Source organism: Marasmius oreades, chromosome 11 (genome assembly GCF_018924745.1).
Source record: "Marasmius oreades isolate 03SP1 chromosome 11, whole genome shotgun sequence".
NCBI classification, from domain to species: Eukaryota; Fungi; Basidiomycota; class Agaricomycetes; order Agaricales; family Marasmiaceae; genus Marasmius; species Marasmius oreades.
In genome coordinates, this window is record NC_057333.1 from 2,532,900 (window position 1) to 2,558,684 (window position 25,785).

At 44.4% G+C, this 25,785-nt stretch overlaps 4 protein-coding genes across 4 annotated transcripts; all 4 read left to right on the forward strand.

Annotated features, from left to right (window-relative positions):
* Positions 1 to 2,224: 2,224 nt before the first annotated feature.
* On the forward strand, positions 2,225 to 3,448 carry E1B28_003620 (uncharacterized protein). Its single transcript, XM_043160620.1, has 3 exons — positions 2,225 to 2,704; positions 2,762 to 2,927; positions 2,993 to 3,448. Exons 1-3 carry the CDS (start codon positions 2,513 to 2,515, stop codon positions 3,196 to 3,198), a joined length of 564 nt encoding a protein of 187 aa, XP_043002577.1. The 5' UTR covers positions 2,225 to 2,512; the 3' UTR covers positions 3,199 to 3,448.
* Positions 3,449 to 6,447: 2,999 nt separating this feature from the next.
* Positions 6,448 to 7,904, forward strand: E1B28_003621 (uncharacterized protein). The gene is made up of 3 exons (XM_043160621.1): positions 6,448 to 6,536; positions 6,596 to 6,728; positions 6,794 to 7,904. Exons 1-3 carry the CDS (start codon positions 6,471 to 6,473, stop codon positions 7,531 to 7,533), a joined length of 939 nt encoding a protein of 312 aa, XP_043002578.1. The 5' UTR covers positions 6,448 to 6,470; the 3' UTR covers positions 7,534 to 7,904.
* A 1,748-nt stretch (positions 7,905 to 9,652) lies between these two features.
* E1B28_003622 (uncharacterized protein) lies at positions 9,653 to 11,040 on the forward strand (the record flags this gene model as incomplete). The annotated part of the gene is made up of 5 exons (XM_043160622.1): positions 9,653 to 9,728; positions 9,788 to 10,029; positions 10,098 to 10,231; positions 10,289 to 10,670; positions 10,735 to 11,040. 5 exons carry the CDS (start codon positions 9,653 to 9,655, stop codon positions 11,038 to 11,040), a joined length of 1,140 nt encoding a protein of 379 aa, XP_043002579.1.
* A 178-nt stretch (positions 11,041 to 11,218) lies between these two features.
* On the forward strand, positions 11,219 to 11,591 carry E1B28_003623 (uncharacterized protein; the record flags this gene model as incomplete). The annotated part of the gene is made up of 3 exons (XM_043160623.1): positions 11,219 to 11,259; positions 11,324 to 11,478; positions 11,533 to 11,591. 3 exons carry the CDS (start codon positions 11,219 to 11,221, stop codon positions 11,589 to 11,591), a joined length of 255 nt encoding a protein of 84 aa, XP_043002580.1.
* Between the last annotated feature and the right edge of the window lie 14,194 nt (positions 11,592 to 25,785).

A 25,785-nucleotide genomic window follows, 5' to 3' on the forward strand; every position in this document is an offset into this window, starting at 1 on the left:
CGACGTTTGTATATGGAAGGTAGTTCCATTTCATTTCGGTTCTCCTCCCAAATTGAAAAGGGTTAAAGTCCTCCGAACCCGTTACTTGATCGCACAAAAGCTAGTGACCTCACCAATCCGCTCATCGTCATTTTTGAAGACGGCGAATTTGAGGAGGTCATCAAGTGGACCACAGCTGGCTATCTTGTGCATGTACACATTCCCTAACACTCATCGTCAAACTGAATTAATGATTATAATTAGTTCCTGTCCTGCTTCCAGATCGAACTCGGGTTCAATGTGTAGTGCATCCCGTTCAGCAATTTATTCACGCAAATCTCTTGAAATATTCACGAAGGCCAGTCAGACGCGAATCACCCAAATTAGGGATCCTTTCTGCTGGTAATGCGGCATGGACCTCAACTGTACGGTCTCAAACTCGGGGTACGCTCTTCACTGGGAACTTCCGATTTGAACAGAGTGTTCAATCCTACATTGCTTCCACAAACAGAAAACTGATAGGGCCAACACTATCATTGGGAAGCGGCATATTCAAGCGAGGCCACAGCGTTGCTTCCCTTATCAAGTTCAAGAACCGAGGAAGGTGAGCCTGAATTCCCTCGGTCGTATCCTCAGTTTGTCAACGCTAATGGCACCTCGTATGGGTTACCAGCCGCCGTATTTACGAAAAACAATAGCCCGGTTCGTTTTGGAAGCAAGAAGAGCTTTCATTACTTGTAATGTTCTTGTTCTCTGTCGTTTCATGCATTTTGTTTAAACGAGAGACGTCGCGACGTCTGTCTCAAAGTCAAAAATTGAGTTTGAGATCTCAAAATCTCAATCTCAATTCCAATATCTGAGTCCCAATGAATAGCCAAGGTGGGGGATGGCTCATAAAACAAGATTATTGCTATTCTCAAAATTTCAACAGATCTCAATATATTTAATGTCTCAATTGTTCAAATCTCAAAATTATTTTACAATCTCAAAAACTCAACTCAGGCTCAAATTTGAGATAAGGTTGAATTTATGGTTCTGAGAAGTATATGAGTTTAAATATCTAGAGAGAAGAGATGAGACAGGTATATCTATGTATGTATGTATGTACAGTATATAACTTATCAATCTGAAGCATTAGAATTGGTGTTATTTTCCTTAGGAAGGGACGAAGAGTAGTGTTAGCAATTGTGATTGCGTTACACACGCGCGCACGCTATATCACGGACTTAGGAATTTTTCGGAAGTCAAAAAAATTCCTAAGTCCGTGATATAGCGTGCGCGCGTGTGTAACGCAATCACAATTGCTAACACTACTCTTCGTCCCTTCCTAAGGAAAATAACACCAATTCTAATGCTTCAGATTGATAAGTTATATACTGTACATACATACATACATAGATATACCTGTCTCATCTCTTCTCTCTAGATATTTAAACTCATATACTTCTCAGAACCATAAATTCAACCTTATCTCAAATTTGAGCCTGAGTTGAGTTTTTGAGATTGTAAAATAATTTTGAGATTTGAACAATTGAGACATTAAATATATTGAGATCTGTTGAAATTTTGAGAATAGCAATAATCTTGTTTTATGAGCCATCCCCCACCTTGGCTATTCATTGGGACTTAGATATTGGAGTTGAGATTGAGATTTTGAGATCTCAAACTCAATTTTTGACTTTGAGACAGACGTCGTGACGTCTCTCGTTTAAACAAAATGCATGTATTTACTGTTGTTCTTTCGCCGCCATTTTTACCTCTTCCTCGTCTGGGTCAACTTTTACCAGAGCTTACAAGCAGTCGAGATTTTGGAAAGACCTGGGAGATTGCGCTGTCGAAAGGCGGGTTTGTCGCTTTACGATCTGTTTCTCGTACTGACATTTCTCGCATGATATCGCTCTGATTGCTATTTTTATCTCCATTCCGTGTTTTGATGAGTCAAATTCGCTATGTCCGCAATGTCATCTTGAATACCACCAATACCGCTGATTATTACGGCTGTGTTGGCAGTGGGTGCCACTGGGTGGGTTGTATTTTCGGTTGCGAAAAACTTCATTCTTGGCTTACAGACTTCATTTCTCAGCTCGAGGCCGTGTTTCCCAAACCCTAACTTCTTGAAAATTCTCTGGATCCTGGAGGTATGTTTCAAAAAAACTTACCGCGAGTCGCGACAGGAACATCAATCTGCCAATCGGATGTGACAATCAACTCGGTGTGCGTTGCACAGGTCGCGTGCACGTCATCGGTTTCGGGTTGTTTCCCATATACGCCACGTCTCTACGGGAGTTCTAACATATATATAATTCCACGCGCACCCCTGTTGTATCTCCCTTTTCTTCACCCTGATTCCCTCTGATACCACTTCGTCCCCGTCCTTTCATGGGTCTTCGAGTCCGCTCGTGAAGTTACTCTAAGTTATCCCTTGTCACAACCTACAGCTTGCCTACAGTGACGAAGTGACGAAGAGCCGAAGACAAACGCCTTAGTCTTAGTACGCCTGCCCGGGTCCTTTCTGATTTCACAGGGGGCGGTCATGGCGAACACAGAATCCTGTGTACTAGCTCCTTTTCTGGTGGAATATCTGGAAGAGAAGGAGGCTATAAAATCGTTGAGAGACAAGTACCAAGAACTCACGTTGGAGTTTGCGAGCGTGAAGGTGGAGTTTTGTGATCTGGATGGGATGGGATGGCAAAAGCCCCGTGGCCGTTCAGCGAATGGAGAGCAGGTATGGTTCCGCATTCCCTTTTAAACGCTAGAACTGAGAACTCTTATGGATATCTAGAATCTGTCGCCTAGGTCCACCTCATCCTTAGACGAAAATCGTACCTCGTCGTTTCCACATGCAAAAGCCGTTGACTCGGGTCGTAACAAGAGTCGTTCGCGAAAGAAGTTGAAGGGGTTGAATGTAGTGACATCGAGTTACAAGGTCGAAAAGTCCGAGACAGAAGGTGAGTAAAAACAACTAGCTCTTACTTATTCTCCCTCTTCTCATTTTCGATCCACCCACGTACAGACGGTGCCGACGACGACTTTAACTTCATTCAATACACCGGCGGAACCTCTCTCTTCCGCTCTGGTTCCTCAAGCTTCGTCAACACATTCGAAACTAGCGACCCAGACACCCCCATAGAAGATCTTGGCAATGACGACCTCCGAGTCAAAACACCTCGCCCCCTCCCTGCGGGCCGGGTTCCAGTAACCTCGTATTTTGACAAATAACCCTTTGGTGCCGGTGGTCACACCACCGATCAGAAACCCACCAACCTGTTCCTCGGATGGGTTCTCGCCTTCATGGCTTTCTCCGGACCGGGATGCAGCCTTCAATGTTCAACGCTCCGACTGTTCGACCCTTTAATTATAACGCACAATGTGGAGATTACGACGAGGAGGGACTCAAACAGCTTAATGTAGAACGAATGCAACCATTTTACGTAGAATGATTTATAGACGAATTACTAGTGATCGTACATGATCGTACATAAGAATGTCGAAATATGTAACGGCTCGTAGGTATAACCGCAGCTACGGAAGCAAATGAGGACTGGACAGTGCGAATTGCGAATGTGAGCATATTCCGTGTCCAGTATTGGAGCTAGTGGAGGGAACGAACTAAGAGGTATATACTACTGATACTACATTTTATTCCCGTTCCTTGCAATCTTTTACCAATTTCACAATGGCTACTTCATCTGAACATTCGATAGAACCGTTACCTTCCGTTCCATACACGGACGAGAAACCCATAGAATACCAAATTCTATAAATAGTGAGGCGACGGGAAATCAAAAACAATAGATTTGGAGTGAAGTAAAGTAACGGGGTATGTACGTGATGGATCAAAACAGGTGGTGCTTGGAGCTGACATGCCATTTGGAGCGGGCGAGGGTACGGACTACGGGTGGTTATTAGAATGGAGGGGAAGTACAAGGAAGGAAACACTAGGCGAAGTGAATGACAGCCGTACAAAAAGCGGGAAGGGAACATACGACATGGGCATTGAGATGGGTAGGTGGTGGAAAGGTAAACGCAGGTTGATGGATGTGGCGGCGATACAGGGCTGTGTCATGCGGGGATCGGCCGGGGTAGCATTGACTGTTTCGTGGCAGCGGTTCGAGAGAACGAGTTGTATTTGACAGGTTTACAGCTGAATGCGAAATTGTAGCGCAATTATGAACCAATATTCGACCCCGCCTTTGTTTATTTGTTCTTTGTAAACAAAATCCAAATTTGGTAACTGAGGTAATTGCCCGACGCTCACGTGAAGGTTGAAACATTGACCCACCGCCGTCTCTTTCCACTCAATGTCCAGTGCAGATGCAGGCTGTCACTTCTAAGGCTAAAAAACTGTGAGTATCTACCTAAAGATCTCTGAAAGCTGTCTACAAGTCCTTTTTGATTCAATATTGGTGGAGTGGGATGGAGTACTGGCGTCGGGAAATTACCTCACCGTTACCAGATTTGGATATTAATACAACAACAAACAAACAAAGGCGGGGTCGAATATTGGTTCATAATTGCGCTACAATTTCGCATTCAGCTGTAAGCAAGAGGCTCCAGATTTTACTGATTCGGATACCCGAAGTTTCGCGTGGCATGGTGATAGTCGAGGCGGCAGTCAATCCGCTGTCCCGAACGAATTGAAGAAAGTCTATGGTTACTGAAGTAGACATCTGATACAATGGTTGTGTAGAATAACGGTACCTACGCGTGGTCGTGTACATCAGTAAACACAACAACTTTTCCGACCTTGGATGAGCGCGTAGTTTCTCTTTCTTTTTTCTTTTCAAGTTCCCGGCACAATTTCGGCCGAAAATACAGTCCCCGCCCTTTCAAGTTGACACCTCAGGCTCAGAATGTTATGCGGAACGAAGAACATTTTGTTGCACTATACCCAAGGGGACTGACCCTCCCTCAAGCTTTACCAACTAATGTGATGTATTTAGTGAATCAATGCCAACATGACATCTACTCTCCGTTTGCATGAGAGTTGTGTAGTGCAATTGGGACAAAATACTTTGGCCACGCCTTCCGCTCCATTTCCACACCCTAAGACTCTGTGTAGGGCATGCAAAGACCATGGAACCAACCTCTCCTTCCTGCTATTGGAGTCCCGGGACCCTCGCGTTACCATTTTACGAAATTTCTAGATTCTCGGAATCTGCCGGTCAGCCGCTGGCATCGGCTCACGCGGCACCCAATAATGGCCGCCTTTACGATCTACCTAATGCTTCCCGCCACTCCGGCATTTACCCGCCCTTCACAGAAGGCAATGGAACTTCATGTAAGCACGATTTGGACAGGCCAGGTTGATATCAGGGTAACCAGGGTACTCTATTGAAATTCTATCCCTCTACGGTCTAGGAAGTCTACATGATTTACAAGTACTCAGACTCGGTGAGGTAGGTCTCAATGCGTGGACCAATAGCTCTGGAGCTGAAGAGCTCTTGAATTCCTGTAGTTGGGAAGATTTGAGACTTGAGAATGAATGGAAGATCAACCGATCACTGACCGGAGCATGGGGGACTAACCTTGCTCCCTTGGTGGAACGTCAAAGCGGCGGGAGACTCGTACCTAGATGACCGGTGAGACGGCAAGCCGAAAAAGGTTATCACTTACTCTTCGTAGAACAAGATATCAGTTTGGTTCGGGTCAATCGGTAACTACTCAAATAACCGCAAAAAAAAATCATAAATGTTTACATTTATTGGCGACATTGAATGTACTACATGTAAAGTAATTCGACTTATTTACATAATTTACCTCCTCACTTCTGCCCTCGTTTCGCGGTCATAGTTGGCTTCGGACTGATATATCTGCCCATCTTTCCCCCCTCCATTTGAACAACGGCTGTAGCTCATTGGCATCGTACCCTTCAAATTTGTGTGTCACTAACTAATACCCCCAGATTCAATTGCACTACTGCTTCATACATCCACTGTGGCTTTTACGTTCCAATCGACATCTATTCGTACGTGTTATCTGTATTCGCATACTTCGTGTTGTGAACTTACCTGCCCCCAATCTATCTACTTTCTTGCGTTTCTCTTGCATTCACCACGCGCCCCATCATGGTCGCATTATTACCAGTAAATCCGATGGTGATGGTAAATTCACATCCATCAGGATCACTTGTGCTTCCTGCTCAAAAAAAAAGATAACCTAATGTCAGTCTCGCTCCAGAGATACACGATACGTACTTGAACCCCAGTGCATTGTTACGTGTTCCCTGTATAAAGCACCCTCAGAAATCGAACTTTGACATAGTGGCTTTTGAATGCGGATATGTCCAAATTGATGGCTTCTCGTGTAAAAGATAACTATTATCTACCGACTATATCAGCATTATATTCCTGACATCGAGAGTGGGAGTGTATTTACTCACAGTGAATGAGACCACGTGGAGGGAAGGAACCACGCTGTCACAATCTGTGACAATCTCCTCGGGTCACAGATTACACGTATTTTTTCCTCCTTGCCTCTCGATCTTTGTTATGACGACCATAACCAAGAATTTTCCGTGGTTTATTCGGGATTTGGGTGTTGTTATCGTTGGTAAAGTAAGTATCTATTCTTGCTATTCGTTATTCGTCGCTGTAACTGCTGACTCGACGGACAGAAATGCTACACGTCACTCGTTGAAGAGCTCGATATTGGCGACATTGAATGTATAAAGTATTCGATCTCGAAAGGGTTGGGGATTGGGATTGTCGTCGGTGGGAGTATAATGAAGGTTCCTCAGTTATTGCTGAGTGAGTTGTCCTCAACGTTGCGATAAGGTCCATCTTTACTGACGGCTTTTTCGCTTCGTTTTTAGTCTTGAATGCACGCTCAGCAAGAGGCCTTTCACTCGTATCGTATATCCTCGAAACGCTCTCCTACGGGATAACTCTCGCCTATTCGCACCGGAACGAATTCCCATTCTCAACATATGGAGAAAACCTGTTCCTTACGCTGCAAAACATCGTCATTACGCTTCTCATCATCCACTATGCACCCAGTGCTAGGTTACGCTCGAGCCATTCCAATAAGCCAGCACAAATTGGCGTTGCATGTATCGCGACTTTGGGAATAGCGTTCCTCCTCACAACGATCGACAAGGACCTGTTGCAGCTCCTCCAGTTATCTACCCTACCGCTCTCGCTCTTCTCCAAACTTCCCCAGATTAGACAAAACTTCCGCTCAAAGTCTACTGGTCAGCTCTCCGCATTTGCCGTTATCTCTCAGATTGCGGGGTGTGCAGCAAGGCTGTTTACTATTGCACACGAGGTTGGGGATGTGGTAGTTGTTGCCGGGTTCTTACTGGCGTTGGCGTTGAACATCGTACTCGGGGCGCAGATGTATGTTTACTGGGGGAAGGAGGGGAAGTCTGCGTATTCAGATGGAAAAGGGGCGGAATTGGAAGAGAGGAAGCTGTCGTCGTCATCGTCGTCTGCTACCCCGGCGTGGCAATCTCAAGTTCAAGCTCAAGGCCAACATCAAGCACAAGAGATCCATCATCGAATTGCTACACCTCCACCGATGGGGAACAGGAAGTGGGCTAGGAAGGTGGATTAAAATCTTTTCCCCCTTGGGTTTTTCCTATCCTCTGGTGATTTACAAAATGTTTGACGTGTTCTTTTTTTTTTCACATATCTATAACGCTGTACCTAAACGCCCTCAACGACAAATCTATTCTCCTTCTATTCACTACCCTCACGCACTGTGTTCGTTCGTTTTGCGATAGAAGTCGGTGAGTGGGATGGTGTAGTATGGCTTGTACTCGTGCATTGGTCGTTTATTTATGATATACCTGTATTCAGGCTGCGAGCCTACATATCGTAATGGATAGGAACTCGAAAAGTATTGACATTGAGGCCTGAGGTTCCGAACTCTTTGGCGCCGCTCTTCTCCCTCAACCTCAGCTTTTCATGATTCCATCTCCCTGCCAATTCGACGAAAAAAATAATATCCGTGTAAAAACAAGAAACCTTGAGCGATAGAAGGTCTAAGAGAAGGGAACGTCAAATAACCTTGCCTGTTGCTGGCCTAGGACCGAATTGCGCGTGGACAACGTCAGATCGGCTGGGCACGGTGTTGCATTCACTTCCTTCGCTGAATAGTTACCATTTCGGAGACCACGATAGACTATTGATAGACTAATTAAATTCGTTTATTTCCGCCAGCGTCTTCCTAGCAAGATTTCAGTGTTCAAATTTCGGCAGGAGAGAAAGTTAATGCAGCCGAAGCGGGCGTAGAAACACACTCACCTGTTTATACCAAGTTCTAGTCAAATTGACCTTCGATGAGTGCCTTGTACGTGACGATGGCAAGATAGTATGCAAATTGAAAGAAGAAATGGGCGGAGAAGCTCCGTCATCGTCATGAGCAAAACTATTTGACACTATTTGTCTTCCAGGGCTGACAAGGGTTTTATAATTACTTTTGACTCAGACCACTGCATCTCCGACGTCGAATTGTTCGATGATTTTCATCCTGATTCGCTCTTCGCTCTTCTATATCGCGAACACTATATTATGTGCTCCGAAGTTTTGTTCGAGAATCTAGTGGTCTGGTTCCTTGTTTCTCAAAGTGAATTCGCCGATGTGCAAGTCAAACTTCGTGCTGCTTCGGATGAAGTACAAGAGAGCCCAATTATGTGGGTTGTTTCTCCTGGAAAGCGTGACGGGCTGCAGGGCTAACATTCCAAATAGGGCTGTTCGATTCCCACCCTCCACTACACTTATTCGAAGATTCCTCGACGCAATCACACCGGCTTGCCCGAACTAAGCGCCTTACTCCCCACAATCATCTTTTCGCGCATTGCCACCTTTTCGTTGGTTTGTTCTATACCCTCTCTAGGGCTCACTGGCATAGAAGCCTACTGATTCAATGGAGGTAAGGAGATGTTCATTGGGGCCCTAGCGATATCATTGAGGAAAAACCTTCAGAATTGGACCCAGTCACCTAGAGGATGATGTGGAAAAGGATACGCGTAAAAATGTCTGGAGAGCCCTATTAATTAATATACGTGGCTCATCCTCCTGGGCGGGCGGGGGTAGCGGGGGTCTCCGGATATCATGGCCTTTGGGGAGGAGGCATGGGCAGTTCGCGTTTTTGTGCCGGATGGAGCTGTGCCCGAATAATCCTCCGGAGGGCACTCTTCTCCTTGTTCTGTTCTGTGTTAATTGGGTCGTACTAACTCCCCTGAGGCTCGGATTTAGGCTTGGTACATCTCTTATGAGTGGTAACGAGTTCAATGTTCCTGTTAGACTTCTCCATGTTTCGGAAGAACGAAACATCCTTCAGCTTCACTTGCAATTATTGTTATAATGCTAGTGATTCAGTACTGTTTCACCCTTTCGGTTCAAAATCATTGTTACGCGATGGGATTGCGATGGGGGGACCGGGCGATATATGTATAAAATCCCCCCTCGTCCAAGTTGGTAGACCAGTTTCTCTTTTTTCCTTTTCTACGAGTCTGCCACTCATTCAATATGGGTTTCCAAACCTCTCCCTGTATTTTTGTTCTTGCTGGCGTGCTTTACGCGTCTCTTTCAGAGGCTGTTCCCCCGCCTGTACTAGCCTCCAAACATGCAACTCATAGCAAACTGAAGTTCTTTTCTGCAGATTCCCGCAACGAATGGCTGACGAATATTTGTACCTATCATTTTCAGGACGGTGTTCCCCTTTATCAATGCTGTGGCAAACGTTGCATAATGCATTCGATAGTAACAAGGTCATCAGTTTCGGAAATTCATTCGTCGATACATGTACGTCCCATTCCATGAAAATCTCTCCTCCCAGGTAAAGTAACTTGGGGTGTTCATAGCCAAGATCGCGTCTCCCATCCCGACGGTCAGCTTGAAAGATGCGATCTTGGAAGCAGAATCGACACTCGGTGGTGCCCATAACGGTATTCAGCCCATGCTCCGATACCTTGCACGGCCCGACGGCTCTGTGGCTCTCGTGCGCGCTATTCAAGTCCAGAACAGTACCATCTTTATTGTGGCCTATGTTGATGCGCATTCGGGAAAGGTCATCTCAATTAACAATTTCGTTGCTGATACGACAGTGAGTATCTATCGTTCAGCTGACAGGCAGCTCATTCATTATTGATGAATGATGTTTGTCTAATCCAGTTCAGAGTCCTTCCGATAGAGAAGAAGACAATTTCTGATGGTCTCGAACTGCTCAAAAACCCGGAAGGTCTCGACACATCCCCCGTAGGATGGAACAGTATTGGAGAAAATCACGTCTTGACCACGGATACCGTGTATGATTTCTCTCTCAAAATTTCAGACTTGTTTGGCTGAACAGTATTTCGACACAGTGGAAACAACGTCATTGCTTTCAAGGTCCTAAGCAATGATGGGTCCACAGCAAAAACGACTACTGGTCAGATCAAGGACGGTCAGCTTACTTTTGACTTCACCTACGATCAGACTAAGGATCCTACCGACCCTGGCAACGATGATGCTGCCCGTACCAACGCATTCTACGTTGCTAATGAATTTCACGACATCCTTTACCGATACGGATTCACCGAGCAAGCGTTCAACTTTCAGTCTGACAACTTTGGAAAGGGTGGCCAAGCGAACGACCCCGTTCAGATATCCGTCCAGGATCCTTCCGGTTTCAACAACGCCAACTTTTTCACACCCCCTGATGGTCAACCTGGTATATGTCGTCTTTTCATCTTCGACCAAACCAATGTAGGAGTTTCATTTTCTTCACACGGATGTGTAAATTGACTAGATCTCACTTAATCTTTTCCAGGTTAGGCAGGACAGTGCAATGGAAAACAGCATCCCAATTCATGAATTGACCCATGGAGTTACTACACGTATGACTGGAGGTGGGACTGCTGTTTGCTTGTCATCGCTCGAGGCTCGCATCAGGAACTTACCAATTTGGTGGTGGGGACTTTTTACGGCTTTTTGGGGCTTGTACAAGCCAACAAGTCGCCAGCCACCAGTCATGTCTGATTCCCGACCAGCTCCATTTTGCTCGGGTCCGTCCGCCAAGATTTTCTGGTCAACATACATTTTTGAGATAACCTCCGCTGCTGGGGGTCCTTGGTGAGCAAATAACATATTTTAGACTTTAGACAAGTTGTTTTAAATCTATTTTATGGAGTATAGCTGCGATGTACAGACAAGCTGGTGGACTGCTGAACTTGCGAGCTGGTCAAACCGGCTGAAAAGCCCCAAAAAGCCCTTAAAAGCCAAGAAAGCTCACCACTAAATTGGGTAAGTTGCTGATGCGGGGTCTGGGTGAGGGATGGTCGGATGCTGTCGCCAAGTATGATGGCGTTTCTTCATCTCTGCCCCCCAATTCGTTCATTGATTATTTCCTATTAATACAGCTGGATGTCACAAACCTCGTCTACAACCCAGGACTTTGTCCTCGGACAGGGTGTTACCGGGAACCCCGGCGGTATCCGAAGCAAGCCATACTCCACCGACCAAACTGTGAACCCACTCAGGTATTCTGATATCGGGAAACTCACCGAAACTCACAGTACGTCTGTATTCTTGGGGACTCTTAATGATTACTGATAGTCTTGTTGCATAGGAATCGGAGAGGTTTGGGCCAACATCCTCCACAATGTTTACGCAGATCCTCGGTTTTAGTACCACAGCCAAGACAGATGCCAACGGAAAAGAGGGAAACATCGTCTTTATGAAAATCATCATCACCGCTCTTACCATCCAACCTTGCAACCCGACCGTACTTAATGCCCGAGACGCTATTGTCCAAGCCGACAGGACCCTCAATGCCGGTGCCAATGAGTGCACTTTGAGAAAGTCATTCGCCCAGAAGGGCCTTGGATTGGGGGCAACTCCAGATTTTCAGGACGATTTCACCTTTCCTAACAGCTGCTAGGAATATTAGAAAGAGACTTTGTACAATCCATAGCTTAAACTAACTTTTGCTGGTACTTGGACTTATTTGGTATCGTCCCCTTTAGGATTTTATTTATGGATTTTATCAGTAAGTGTTTGAAAGGTCGTGATGTCTCACAGAGTTTAAATTCTCAACTCTATTTTTGAGAATTTTGAGCAAAGTAGTTTCCTGTAACACCTGCCTAATAAGGAGAGTGGCTATGCCAACTCGATGGTGCTGAACGCTCCGTGTGGCGCCATCTGTCATATGTTTGCCTATGTTTACCTATAGTCTCTCCTATTCTGTATATAAACCCCGTCGCTTCCTGTAGATGGACATCTTCTTTCTGCTCACTTGTAAAAGTACATTACTTGGTTATAAATACCTTGTTGTGTTCACTACGAGTGATCTGAGAAGACTGGCCAAATCGGCCAACTGTACAACCTGTTATATTTCCACATTCCTTGATTCTCAAGTCTCCACTCAATTCTTAGTAATGTCAGACTCAATCTCATTATAAGTCAAGCTCAAGCTCCATTTCTGCCTGCAAGTTGAGTTGACAAAAAATTAGGCCCTGTTTTGTACATCAGATAGAATATGGATTCTGGCAGGGAAAATAATACAGTCATTTAGCCCCACTTGAGACACTGGTACTACTTGAGACAAATTGAAAATTTTCTTGTCACAAACTCGCCGTACTCCGAGTACTTCTCCATAGTATTTCACATGCTAACACGACTCCTCCCGTCCTCGCAGTTGATCATTTCGATCTTTGTGATCATCGTCCCTTTGATCCCTTCGACTCCTCACCGTTGAGCACACTGTCCAACTCGTGATCGCCGTAGACCATTGTAGATAGGGAGGCCCCTGCCCCCTCAACTCCTTACCCCTTAAGTAGTGTAGTATATAAGTACTCCAAGTGTACTGTAGAACTTCACTCTTGTCTGGTCAATCCTACCTAGGAGTCATTCCTTTTTCCCCTTCAATTGTCAGCTCGCCTCACCCAAGGATCGACTCCTGACAATAGACAAGAGTGCCCCAGGGGCGACCTGACCTTTTCTACTCTCACCAACCTTTAGTTTGGAAACCTCTAGTCTTGATCGCTGTGCACATGTCTGCCACCTTAGATCAAGATACCCACATGAACCCCAACATCTCTCAACATGCTGGACTGGCTCTCCCCGATCCAGATATCTTTGCTCAAGGAACTGAAGAATGGTTCCAGGGTCTTAACGCACAACAGCAGGATAGGGAACTCAATGTCAACATTTGGTGACAACTTGGCCAGTTGAATACTCAAAACTAAGTCATTGCTAGGTTACTCGAGAAGGGTCATAGCCAGAGTAATGAGAAATCTTCTGCTACGAAGCCCAAAGCATTCAACGGAACCCCCAAAGGCATTGATCCCTTCTTCGCCTGGCTCTATATTTATTTCCAAAGAAATCCAGAGAAATATGCTGTGGACCACGCGAAAGTCCTTGAAACCCTTGCCCATATGACCAACGGAGTACTACCTCCTAAATGGGTGGCCAATAAAATCCAGGAAATCGAGAATGGACAGTGACCAGCGTCATTCAATGACCTAAAGGCAGAAATCTGTCAAGATTTTGCTGGTGGTGACCAGAAGGATATAGCACAGAGGAAACTCCACAGCCTGGTCCAGAAACCTAGTGAGTTGGCTAGTCAATTCTTCCTTGAGTTTGAGGAGTACTGAGCCAAATCTGGGCTTGAAGAAGAGGGACTCCTGATGCTTTTAAAGATGAATCTCAAGCTGTTCCTCGTTAGTCGTATCTATGCCATGGATTCTATGCCACAGACCTATGACAAATGGAAGGAAGCAGCAATTTGGTTAGACCTTCAGGAGCATAGTGCATGGGCTCTGAGAATGGAGCATAATGTGCATACTCTGGCAACCAAACCTGCAGCAGCAGTACCCTGGAATAACAACAACCCTTTCCGGAATCAGGTATCTATGGTACCCCCTGTGTCAACCGCAACCTTGGGACCTGCAGAAGCTAAGACAGGGACTGGTGTAACCTTTGGAGGTCAAGGACGACCTATAGAAATCAATTGGGCCTGTGCTCGTCCTAACGCTTGGAATGGAAACTGTCAGTGTTACAACTGTCAAGAAGTTGGCCACCTTGTGCAGGACTGTCCTCATCCTAGGGTTAATTGCATGTCTCGACTTCTTAACAAAATCCAGTTGTTTAGTACTGCAGAGAAAGGGGAGTTCAGGAAAATTGGAGAGGAGGCAGGTTTTTAAAGCCCCTTAAGAAGAAAGATACACCACGTAAGGGACCCTTTGTCTGTAAATCCAATAACAATCAGTTCAGTGTTTTAACGAACGAGAATGACTTGGTGAAAGATGAAGACGTATCAGAAAAACCCATGCCCAACTTATCGCCAAAAAGCAAAAAGGGCTGGAGTACCTCGGTGAGTACCTGCTTGAGTACCCTCTAAAACTAGTAATCCTGAACTCCCTTACCCCGCATCAAAGAAGGACGCCTATTCGATCTATTGGAATTTATGTCACAATGAGGGAAAGGGACGACATCTCCTGAAGAAATGGTTGCATGAAAGCAGGACGTCCGAAGTCGACAACGACTTGGTACATGATATTCTCCAGATGACAGTCCAAGATGCACTTTTGACCATTAAACAGCTAAAAGAATCTGTTCGATGGATCCGGAAGATTCAAGGAGATTCTGTGTTAGTGCCGACAACTCTGGAGACCCTTTACTTGCACAAAGGACTTGTAACCAAAGCCCTCCTTGATTGCAGAGCCACCAGTTGCTACATCAATAAGGCATTTGCGATGGACAAAGGACTCGAATTGAATGAGTTAGCTCAGCCAATTCCTGTCTATAACACCGATGGTACTCCTAATCGTGCAGGCAGGATTTCCCACACAGCCAAACTTCGAATTACGATCCAGGACCACACTGAAGTCACCACCTTTGCTGTAACCGATACGGGAAAAAGCGATGTGATCATAGGGTATAACTGGCTTCGGCATCATAACCCAACGGTGGACTGGGAAAAAGGGACCCTTCAGTTTAATCGATGCCTGCCAGAGTGTAAATGTCGCCGAATGTGGCAAATGGAAGGAAGAAGATACTGAAGATATCAAGAAAGAGGATCAAATCTTCATGATGCAAATTCGCTTCAAAGTCGAGAAAGCGGAACAGATTCACACAGCAAGAAGCATAGCGGCAGAACTAGCTGCCCAGTATGTGCAGGAGCAAGGAAAAAAGACTATAGAAGAAATGGTACCCCCAGAGTACCTTGAAAAGTACTGCTCAGTATTTGAAAAGGGAGATTTCGACTCCTTACCCGAGCGAAGGAAGTGGGACCATGCCATTGAACTCAAGGAAGGCTCAGAACCCTTCAAGAGTAAATTGTATCCACTATCAGCAGAGGAACAGAAGGAACTCGACGTGTTTATAGAAGAACACCTGAAGACCAGATGTATTCGCCCATCCAAGTCCCCCATATCCTCGCCCTTTTTCTTTGTAAAAAAGAAAGACGGGAAACTGCGTCCAGTACAGGACTACCAGAAACTGAACGCAATGACGATCAAGAATCAGTACCCCATTCCCCTCGTCTCCAACGTACTCTATAAACTCCAGAATGCCAAGATTTTCACAAAATTAGATGTACGATGGGGATACAATAATATCAGGATTAAAGAAGGGGACAAACAAAAGGTAGCGCTCATGTTATGATCCGTGCACTTTTCAGACCCACTGAAGTAAGATAGTCCCCCAATAATTTTTACCAGCAATTCCCCTCAATTCGGCCATATGCACACAGCTGTACAGCCTCGCCGAATACCCCTCACCGAGTACTCCTTCATTTCCTGAGTACCCCGCATTTCCCGAGTACCCCTTTATTAAATTCCCCGAGAACCCCTTGCCGAATGTACACCTCATCTCAGAATACATATAATAGCCCACATTCGTTAAATAAGTATACAAATAAGTACATACATAGTAGGCTATATAAACTTTGAGGTTTCTTCTTGAAACCTCAACCTCGATATTTTATAACCCACTCAGTAACATCTCAGTAGTAATATTCTTACTATTTCATCCCTCAAACCTCTAGTAGTACAGTGAATATATTCATTGTTATCTACAAACAGCCACCTAGTGTGAATACTAATTAACCCAGCCAGCTTTTGAGCTCGACACCACCCAACAGCCAGCTTTCGAGCTTGTCAACAACCTCATCCCATTTCTAATTGCATACTTTGGCTCCCTAATCACCCCTCATAAGGTAGAGACTCCAGGTTTTGTTACTGAGTCCTAACAGTTTGTGAACAACCAGGGCCTTTTCAAGCCCCTAGTGATGTTCTTTGGCCTAACGAACTCCCCCGCAACCTTCCAAACTATGATGAACGAAATCTTTGAAAAGTAGGACGAGATTAGTTGAGAACAGATCGCTTTGAAGCGCAGATAATCAAACTGTGGTTTAATAGATATTGAACTACATATAATATTAAATTAACATTAAACTAAAGAGCAAGTTCAACTGCAAGTTGACCCAAATTGAGTTCAACTGTACAATTCAACCAAACTGCATTACTCTAAGGTACTTGTGAACTGTTGGGTTTTTATACTAAGTAATTCTAACCTCTAAGAACAAGTAGAAGAATATGATAAGTACAAAATGCAGTGTAGTGTAATAGTGAGTAGCATTATTGTTAATAAAGTATAGAACCAATGAAGGCTGATGTTAATGATTTTGATTGTGTTACACCTGCGTGTGGTCCCGTGGGTACTTACCATTTTTGGATGTGGCTGTGTAAAACCTACCAGTAGGGAAATTAGTCACACATAACCTTTTATAGTAAGTGGGAAAGAAGGCACACACACGTCATACCATCCTTCCACTTCTCTTAGACTCTGGATCATCTTGGTATAAAATACTTTTTATACCATTTCATGATTGTGTTGAATGAACTCCAAAGTTGAACTTGGGGGAGTTCAACATACAGTTGAACTTCCGGGTTGAGCTCAATCATGAGTTGAACTTGAGGACTGTTGAGTTTATTCAGCACACAAGTTGAGTACTAAATCAGAAATAGTATTTTATACCAATGAACTAGAGTCTAAGAGAAGTGGAAGGATGGTATGACGTGTGTGTGCCTTCTTTCCCACTTACTATAAAAGGTTATGTGTGACTAATTTACCTACTGGTAGGTTTTACACAGCCACATCCAAAAATGGTAAGTACCCACGGGACCACACGCAGGTGTAACACAATCAAAATCATTAACATCAGCCTTCATTGGTTCTATACTTTATTAACAATAATGCTACTCACTATTACACTACACTGCATTTTGTACTTATCATATTCTTCTACTTGTTCTTAGAGGTTAGAATTACTTAGTATAAAAACCCAACAGTTCACAAGTACCTTAGAGTAATGCAGTTTGGTTGAATTGTACAGTTGAACTCAATTTGGGTCAACTTGCAGTTGAACTTGCTCTTTAGTTTAATGTTAATTTAATATTATATGTAGTTCAATATCTATTAAACCACAGTTTGATTATCTGCGCTTCAAAGCGATCTGTTCTCAACTAACCTTGTCCTGCTGTAGAATCTTTGCAGATCTCGTTATCGCTGGAAAGGTTATTGTTTACATGGACAATATTCTAATCTTCAGTGAAGACATGGACTCGCACAGAGAAACGGTGGATGAGGTACTCCGCATTCTACAGGAGCATAACCTATACCTCAAACTGGAAAAGTGTGAATTCCATAAAGCTGAAGTGGAGTACCTGGGTTTAATCGTTGGGAATGGCCGTCTACATATGGATCCTGTAAAGGTTGACGGAATAAGAAAGTGGGAAACACCTGAATGTGTTAAGGGCATTCAAAGCTTTCTAGGCTTCACGAATTTCTACCAAAAGTTTATTCGTGGGTACTCCAACCTCTCCCGACCCTTGAACAACTTGACAAAAAAGGAGCATGTATGGAAGTGGGAGGGCCCTGAGCAGAAAGCATTTGACTCGCTAAAGGACGCAGTATGCTTGGACCCAGTACTCCATTTCCCTATCAATCATGCACCATTTAGGGTTGAGGCAGATAGCTCGAACTTTGCAACGGGAGCAATCTTATCCCAGAAGCAAGAGGATGGGTGGGTGCCAATCACATTTCTATCGAAAGGACTGAACGAAACCAAGAGAAACTACGATATCCACGACAAGGAAATGTTGGCTATCATGTGTGCACTCTTGGAATGGAGGCATTATCTCATGAATGGAGTACAATTCGAAATCTGGTCCGATCACCAAAATTTACAATACTTCATGACATCAAAAACACTCAACCAACGACAGGCGAGATGGTCAGTGACTCTAGCGGATTACGACTTTGTACTGGTTCATAAACTGGGAAAATCGCAGACTAAACTGGACTTAATTTTGAGACGAAAGGGCCATGAGAGGGGGGAGAATGATAACAGAGACATTGTCCTCTTAAAACCCGAATTCCTTCGCGCCATTCATGCCGCAAGTACTGAAGGTACTCCTGGGGACCACTTTCTGGAAGAAATCAAAAGACACAAGGCAAAATGGGAAGTCAAGGTCTTGGAAATGGGAGAAAACAAGGTATCACAAATCTGCAACTCACCTAGTTTCTTGATATGATATGGAAGAGTGATAGAAGGAGATTATCAATGAAGCTTAGATGGAGAGCACAAAGATGTTGTATGAAGACAAAAGATGTTGTTAAGTCTGAGGCTCTAAGGCTCAGACTGTCTAGCTTATATACATGAATTCTATCTAGGACCCCAGATACTATACTAAGACCTCTAATACTCTATTTGAATAGTAGCACATGGTGTGCTTGGTAATTGTCTGATTGGAATACTTCAGGTACATTCCAGAACAATGGTTCCTTAGCAACAATCTGAGAAACCATATGGTACACTGGGTAATCCTGGGAAACCACATGGTGAAGCCTGGGAAACCATATGGTGCAGTGGGTAACACTGAGTAAATATATAGTACTCTGGGTTGCCCAAGCATGCTTGGCAACAAGGATCAACATCTAGACATCTAGCCTGCCAAGGCTGTTACTAGTGCGATCTAGATCTAACATAATTCTCCCTGGATCTGATCTACAATCTGAAGTGTCTAGAATGGTCTAGAACAAGTCCAATGGTCCACTCCATCTTTGGAATATCTAGTGATATGATAAGATAAACATATGGCACAGATAAGATAAATGTTAGATAGGGATAAGACAGTGAAATCTGTGACACAAGGGCAACATTGAGAACCATGGAGACTACTTGACCAAGGACAACCTGCTTTATGTACCCCCTGAAAAGAGCCTGTGGCATGAGATTATTCGGTTTCATCAAGACACCTACTTCGCGGGACACCCAGGACAGGCAAAAACCACCGAACTTATACACTATGATATTATTGGTGGCCCACAATCTATTGGGATGTCAAAGCATATGCTAGGGGATGCCCTACCTGCCAGAGAACAAAGACCTTTCCCGGTAAACCACGAGGACATTTAAGTCCTAATGTCATACTGAGTCAACTGTGGCAGTACATATCCTGCAACTTGATCACCAAGCTCCTGGAGGCTCATGGGTACACCACTATACTGGTAGTGGTTGATCGACTTAGTAAGAGAGTACGCGCCGTACCCACTTATGACGAAGTTGATAGCAAAGGAATTGCGAAACTCTTCCTCGATCGGGTTTGGAGAGATTTCAGTCTCCCAGAATGGGTGATCAGCGATCGGGGTATGGTATTTATCTCCAAGTTCTTGAAGGTGCCGTACAATATCCTGGGTATCAAGATGAACATATTGACAGTCTATCACCTGCAAACAGATGGCCAAATGGAGCATGTCAACATGGAAATCGAGCAGTACCTACGAGTCTTTTGTAATTGGAGACAAGATGATTGGGACAAATGGATTCCCATGGCGGAATTCTGTTACAACGATCACGCCCATAGTTCGACCAGGTACTCCTCATTCTATCTAACATGTGGCTTCCACCCTTGAAAGGCAACTGAACCATTCACGAAGACGAACAATGAAACAGTGGAAGAATTCTTTACCCAGCTTAACCAAGCCCGCGACGATGCACAAGCATGCCTCCATCGCAGTGCAGAACTTATGAAGCAGTACTATGATGCTAAGCAAAGGCCGGCAGAGGACTACAAACCTGGAGACTTGGTTTACCTCGAAGGGAAGAACATTAGAACAGAACGGCCATCCGTGAAGCTTGGGGATAAACGCTACGGTCCCTTCAAGATTATTGAGAACATTGGCAGTTCATCCTACAAGTTGGACTTCCCCGTGACATGGAAGCGAGTACACAGTGTTTTCCATACGGTACTCCTCACATCGACCTTCCGTCGCCAAGCACCAACAAGAAGATGTGTCCCGAGAACCAGCAAGTGTTGATGATGGCGAAGCTGTGTGGGACGTGGAAGAGATACTGGACTCCAAAATGGTGTACAATCGCTGGACGAAAACCTCCGTCTTACACTATCTCGTTAAATGGCTCACTTATCCATTATCGGAATCCACATGGGAACCGGTTGACAACCTTGGCAATGGTTGTAAGAAATTGATGGAAAAGTTCCATCATTCCAACCCGGGTGCTCCTCAACGAATTAACACAATCCTGCCATCTCGACTGCAAGAAAATTACACTGAAAGTACTCGAAAAAGTCAGCCTTGGGTATATAGTATAACCACGAAGCCTTCAAGGGCAAAGGCCCTTAAGGGGGGGGTGATGTCACGAACTCGCCATACTCTGAGTACTCCTCCATAGTACTTCACATGCTATCACAACCCCTCCCGCCTTCACGCTTGATCATTTCGATCTTTGTGATCGTCCTCCCTTTCACCCCTTCAACTCCTTACCGTTGAGCACTCTGTCCGACTCGTGATCGCCATAGACCATTGTAGATAGGGAGGCCCCTGCCCCCTCAACTCCTTACCCCTTAAGTAGTGTAGTATATAAGTACTCCAAGTGTACTGTAGAACTTCACTCTTGTCTGGTCAATCCTACCTAGGAGTCATTCCTTTTCCCCCTTCAATTGTCAGCTCGCCTCACCCAAGGATTGACTCCTGACACTTATTCTTTGTAATGCAACCCTATCCATCCAGTTGGTAGGTCCACTTGTTTTTGATGTCAGTTGCTTTTCTTTGGCTTTATTAGATCCGAGGTACACAACACTATCATTTTCTCAGTCAGCTATGAATATAGCAGCTTCCGAAGATTTCGGTTCTGGGCTCTTGGCAAATTCCTTCCGACTGGCAGATGTCACAGTTGTGCCTGCATGAGCAGATTTAATTGGCGTTGAAGTTTCAACATTTGGTGGTGCGGATTTCTGGATTGCACACATTCCTGAAGTTGAGGCTACGGGCTGATTTTGACTTTCTGTATCCCGTAGATAGTAGTATGTGGGGCCTTTACTTTCAGGAGAATTTCCCATAATGTCTTTGTACTGAGTCTGATACTCATTTTCAGTTTTATTTGCTAATTTATGAGCTTCAGTTTGTTTCTTTTCCAATAATTCCTCTACCAATTGATTAGTATGGTCAAAATTAGCATAAGCCTTTTTGGCTAGTGGAGATATGGGTATTCTCTCATTGGTAGATGCAGGATAAATGTCCCTCAATGCTGTGACATATGATGTCAGCATTGAGAACCTTTTTTCGCTTTTGTGCTCAGCATCACTAAGTTCTAATGAGAATTTTGTTCCGAGTGCTCAGAAATCATTATGTGTGGCTTTCTCCACATTTTCAACTAGATTTTTGAATTCTTGGAGAGAAGTTGTCTGCCTCTCTTTGCTAGAATCTTGTTCCTCTGTTGGGAATTCCGCTGTAGAAAGGGTGGACCTTTCATGTCCCCAATCTACAGTGTGAGTAAGATTTACATTTTCAGCAATCAGGGTTTGAGAAACCACGACTGCTACCATAATTTGTATTACATTGTTCCTCCAGGGATGGTATAACTGGAATTTCAAATGTTTTAAGCGCTGTCAGTCTAATAGGGACTGGCATGACTATTGGGCTTGATTCTTTTGCCTTCCCTTTATGGGTATTCGGCATTGAGGGTCCAGCTTGATGCAGTGGCTGGGATTCCAGTTCTTTTTCTCCCATCGGAACTCTCATTGGGTATGGAGGGATGAATTCCTCCATTCCTTGTTTCCACTGTTCAGTCTGAGGTGACTTAGAACTTTGCTTTACTTCGTTTCCACTATTCCCAGTGTGATAATGGCTTCTAGTTGAATGTCCTGTAGATATTATAATCAATAAAATTTAGTTATTTAGATTTACTTGAACTTGTACAAGTACAGTGACTTGGTGCTCAAGAAAGTATAATGGGTTGTACAGTGGGCCTATTTGGCCAGTCTTCTCAGATTACTCGTAGTGAACATGACAAGGTATTTATAACCAAGTAATGTACTTTTACAAGTGAGAAGAAAGAAGATATCTATCTACAGGAATCGATGCAGGTTATATACAAAGTAAGAGAGGCTATAGGTAAATATAAACAAACATATGACAGATGGTGCCGCAACACATTCGGCGCCATCGAGTTGGCATAGCCACTCTCCCTAATTAGGTAGGTGTTACACTGCCCCATTCACTCTATCGCTCTATGTCGTCCAGGTCGCCTTTATTAGGGGACTCACCGTCTAATTGTGGTCTGGACTCGTCCTAGAGTCCCTTCTCCTGTGTTAGAGTACAGGATGGGGTATGCATGGATTAGGTATGTGGTACACTACATTGGTGTACGTTGGGTACTGTCTATTATATGCTCTCATTGTCATTGGAGTACCAGCCCATGAGGATACGGTCCTCACTATAGGACACTCTCATTGCTGAAGGTCTACTCTTGTTATAGGAGTACGGCCCACCACATGTTCACAGATATTTACGATACCGGAGATCATCATTATTCATTCTCTTTGGTCGCCAGCTCTTGTCATCCTCTATTGCCAATAGGCCCATAGGATGGTCTGCCAGCATTAGTCTGGAGTATGATCTCGTAGTAGGTCGGAGTACCGGGGTTTGGTACTAGGGCTCCTACTGGATTGGATGATCCGCTGGCATCCGAGCGATGGGTTCGCAGATTCAGATGACAGATGGGCTCTCCGCCAACTGTCATCTGTCAGATACCATCCGAATCATCTGAGGATGAACAGCAGATGGGTCACATGTACTTGCTGGACTGTATTTACTTATTTGTACATGGTAAAAATGTTGAATTGTATCAAAAGTATATCTATTTTACTTACATGTCATACCATTTAACCATTGGGGGTTTAGATTGGAAGTTATATGCTTGCAGCTGATGGCCAGCAGCAAGATTTGACGATGTGGCAGAAAAATATATTTGTGGGGAAAAAAAACTACTGAGAGGCGCAGTTAGGCGCCGATCTGCCGATTATCCAACAGATGACGGATGCTATCCGCTGGATGCGGATGGTCCTTTTCAGTAGGCCCATCTGAACAGATGGATCCGAATCTGATCCGCTAGGAGCCCTATTTGGTACTGCTCGGAGTACACCCTATATGGGTGTTGGGTTGTTTTAGGTGTATGCTATCCTCAGCGTCAGGGCTCGAGGCCCGGCATATACATAGGCGGTTCACCCTCCTGACAGTAAGGGAGTTCAGGATTACTAGTTTTAGAGGGTACTCAAGCAGGTACTCACCGAGGTACTCCAGCCCTTTTTGCTTTTTGGCGATAAGTTGGGCATGGGTTTTTCTGATACGTCTTCATCTTTCACCAAGTCATTCTCGTTCGTTAAAACACTGAACTGATTGTTATTGGATTTACAGACAAAGGGTCCCTTACGTGGTGTATCTTTCTTCTTAAGGGGCTTTAAAAACCTGCCTCCTCTCCAATTTTCCTGAACTCCCCTTTCTCTGCAGTACTAAACAACTGGATTTTGTTAAGAAGTCGAGACATGCAATTAACCCTAGGATGAGGACAGTCCTGCACAAGGTGGCCAACTTCTTGACAGTTGTAACACTGACAGTTTCCATTCCAAGCGTTAGGACGAGCACAGGCCCAATTGATTTCTATAGGTCGTCCTTGACCTCCAAAGGTTACACCAGTCCCTGTCTTAGCTTCTGCAGGTCCCAAGGTTGCAGTTGACACAGGGGGTACCATAGATACCTGATTCCGGAAAGGGTTGTTGTTATTCCAGGGTACTGCTGCTGCAGGTTTGGTTGCCAGAGTATGCACATTATGCTCCATTCTCAGAGCCCATGCACTATGCTCCTGAAGGTCTAACCAAATTGCTGCTTCCTTCCATTTGTCATAGGTCTGTGGCATAGAATCCATGGCATAGATACGACTAACGAGGAACAGCTTGAGATTCATCTTTAAAAGCATCAGGAGTCCCTCTTCTTCAAGCCCAGATTTGGCTCAGTACTCCTCAAACTCAAGGAAGAATTGACTAGCCAACTCACTAGGTTTCTGGACCAGGCTGTGGAGTTTCCTCTGTGCTATATCCTTCTGGTCACCACCAGCAAAATCTTGACAGATTTCTGCCTTTAGGTCATTGAATGACGCTGGTCACTGTCCATTCTCGATTTCCTGGATTTTATTGGCCACCCATTTAGGAGGTAGTACTCCGTTGGTCATATGGGCAAGGGTTTCAAGGACTTTCGCGTGGTCCACAGCATATTTCTCTGGATTTCTTTGGAAATAAATATAGAGCCAGGCGAAGAAGGGATCAATGCCTTTGGGGGTTCCGTTGAATGCTTTGGGCTTCGTAGCAGAAGATTTCTCATTACTCTGGCTATGACCCTTCTCGAGTAACCTAGCAATGACTTAGTTTTGAGTATTCAACTGGCCAAGTTGTCACCAAATGTTGACATTGAGTTCCCTATCCTGCTGTTGTGCGTTAAGACCCTGGAACCATTCTTCAGTTCCTTGAGCAAAGATATCTGGATCGGGGAGAGCCAGTCCAGCATGTTGAGAGATGTTGGGGTTCATGTGGGTATCTTGATCTAAGGTGGCAGACATGTGCACAGCGATCAAGACTAGAGGTTTCTCTATCTACAATGGTCAGAGCCTCTAGAAGACATGAATTAGAAAAACTAGATGACTACTCACGTCGTCGATGGACCAAAAAAGTATCAAATTCAAATTCGAGAACAGGTGGGCGAAGAAAGTTCTTACATCAAAGGACTAAAGTCAGTTAAAATCTCTGAACCTGAACATTACAAAGAACAAGCTGACATAGAAGTTTTCGAAGAATGGCTTCTAAAAACACTACATTGGATGGCTGTAAATCGAATGACTGGTCCTAATGCTGACAAAATATGGGTACAAACAGTTGGTATGCTCTTGAATGACAAGGCATCCCAGTGGTTTGATGACAAAGTTGCTAGTCCTCACCGCCCAAGGACAGACTGGACATTCGAAGATGTAGTGATCGGAATATTTGATCACTGTGTTCAATCAACAACTGTTCACCAAGCTGCTAAACAGTTTGACAAAGTTAAATATGAACCATCAAAATGAATCAAGGGTTATTACAATACCTTGAGTCATTGGGCAGGTTGAATGACCAACGCCCCTGATAAATATACATTTAAACGACGATTCGTCGAAGGCCTTCCAGAACATATTGTGAAGGAAATGATCAAGTGTGGTGCAGTTCCTGACTATGCCGATGTAACAACAATGGTTCGAGCAGTACACCGATATGAGGATGACATGGCACTTCAAGACTACTACTTGAAGCATCCCCAACTATATTCAGATTCAACTAGAACTGAAGAAAGAAATAATCAGAATAACAATCAGTTCAACCAAGCCAGATCACCACCTAGGGAAAAGGCTCACATAATTAACGGACGAAGGTTCAAACTGGTATGGCGTAGTCATACACCACCAAGGAATCTAGAAAATAAAACAAGTCAGAAT

Bases quoted from the DNA above. Each gene is read 5' to 3' on its own strand.
- E1B28_003620 (XM_043160620.1), top strand. From the start codon at position 2,513: ATGGCGAACACAGAATCCTGTGTACTAGCTCCTTTTCTGGTGGAATAT. The intron at 2,705-2,761 runs GTATGGTTCCGC...ATGGATATCTAG, and splicing joins GTTCAGCGAATGGAGAGCAG to AATCTGTCGCCTAGGTCCAC. The intron at 2,928-2,992 runs GTGAGTAAAAAC...ACCCACGTACAG, and splicing joins CGAAAAGTCCGAGACAGAAG to ACGGTGCCGACGACGACTTT.
- E1B28_003621 (XM_043160621.1), top strand. From the start codon at position 6,471: ATGACGACCATAACCAAGAATTTTCCGTGGTTTATTCGGGATTTGGGT. The intron at 6,537-6,595 runs GTAAGTATCTAT...CTCGACGGACAG, and splicing joins GTGTTGTTATCGTTGGTAAA to AAATGCTACACGTCACTCGT. The intron at 6,729-6,793 runs GTGAGTTGTCCT...CTTCGTTTTTAG, and splicing joins GGTTCCTCAGTTATTGCTGA to TCTTGAATGCACGCTCAGCA.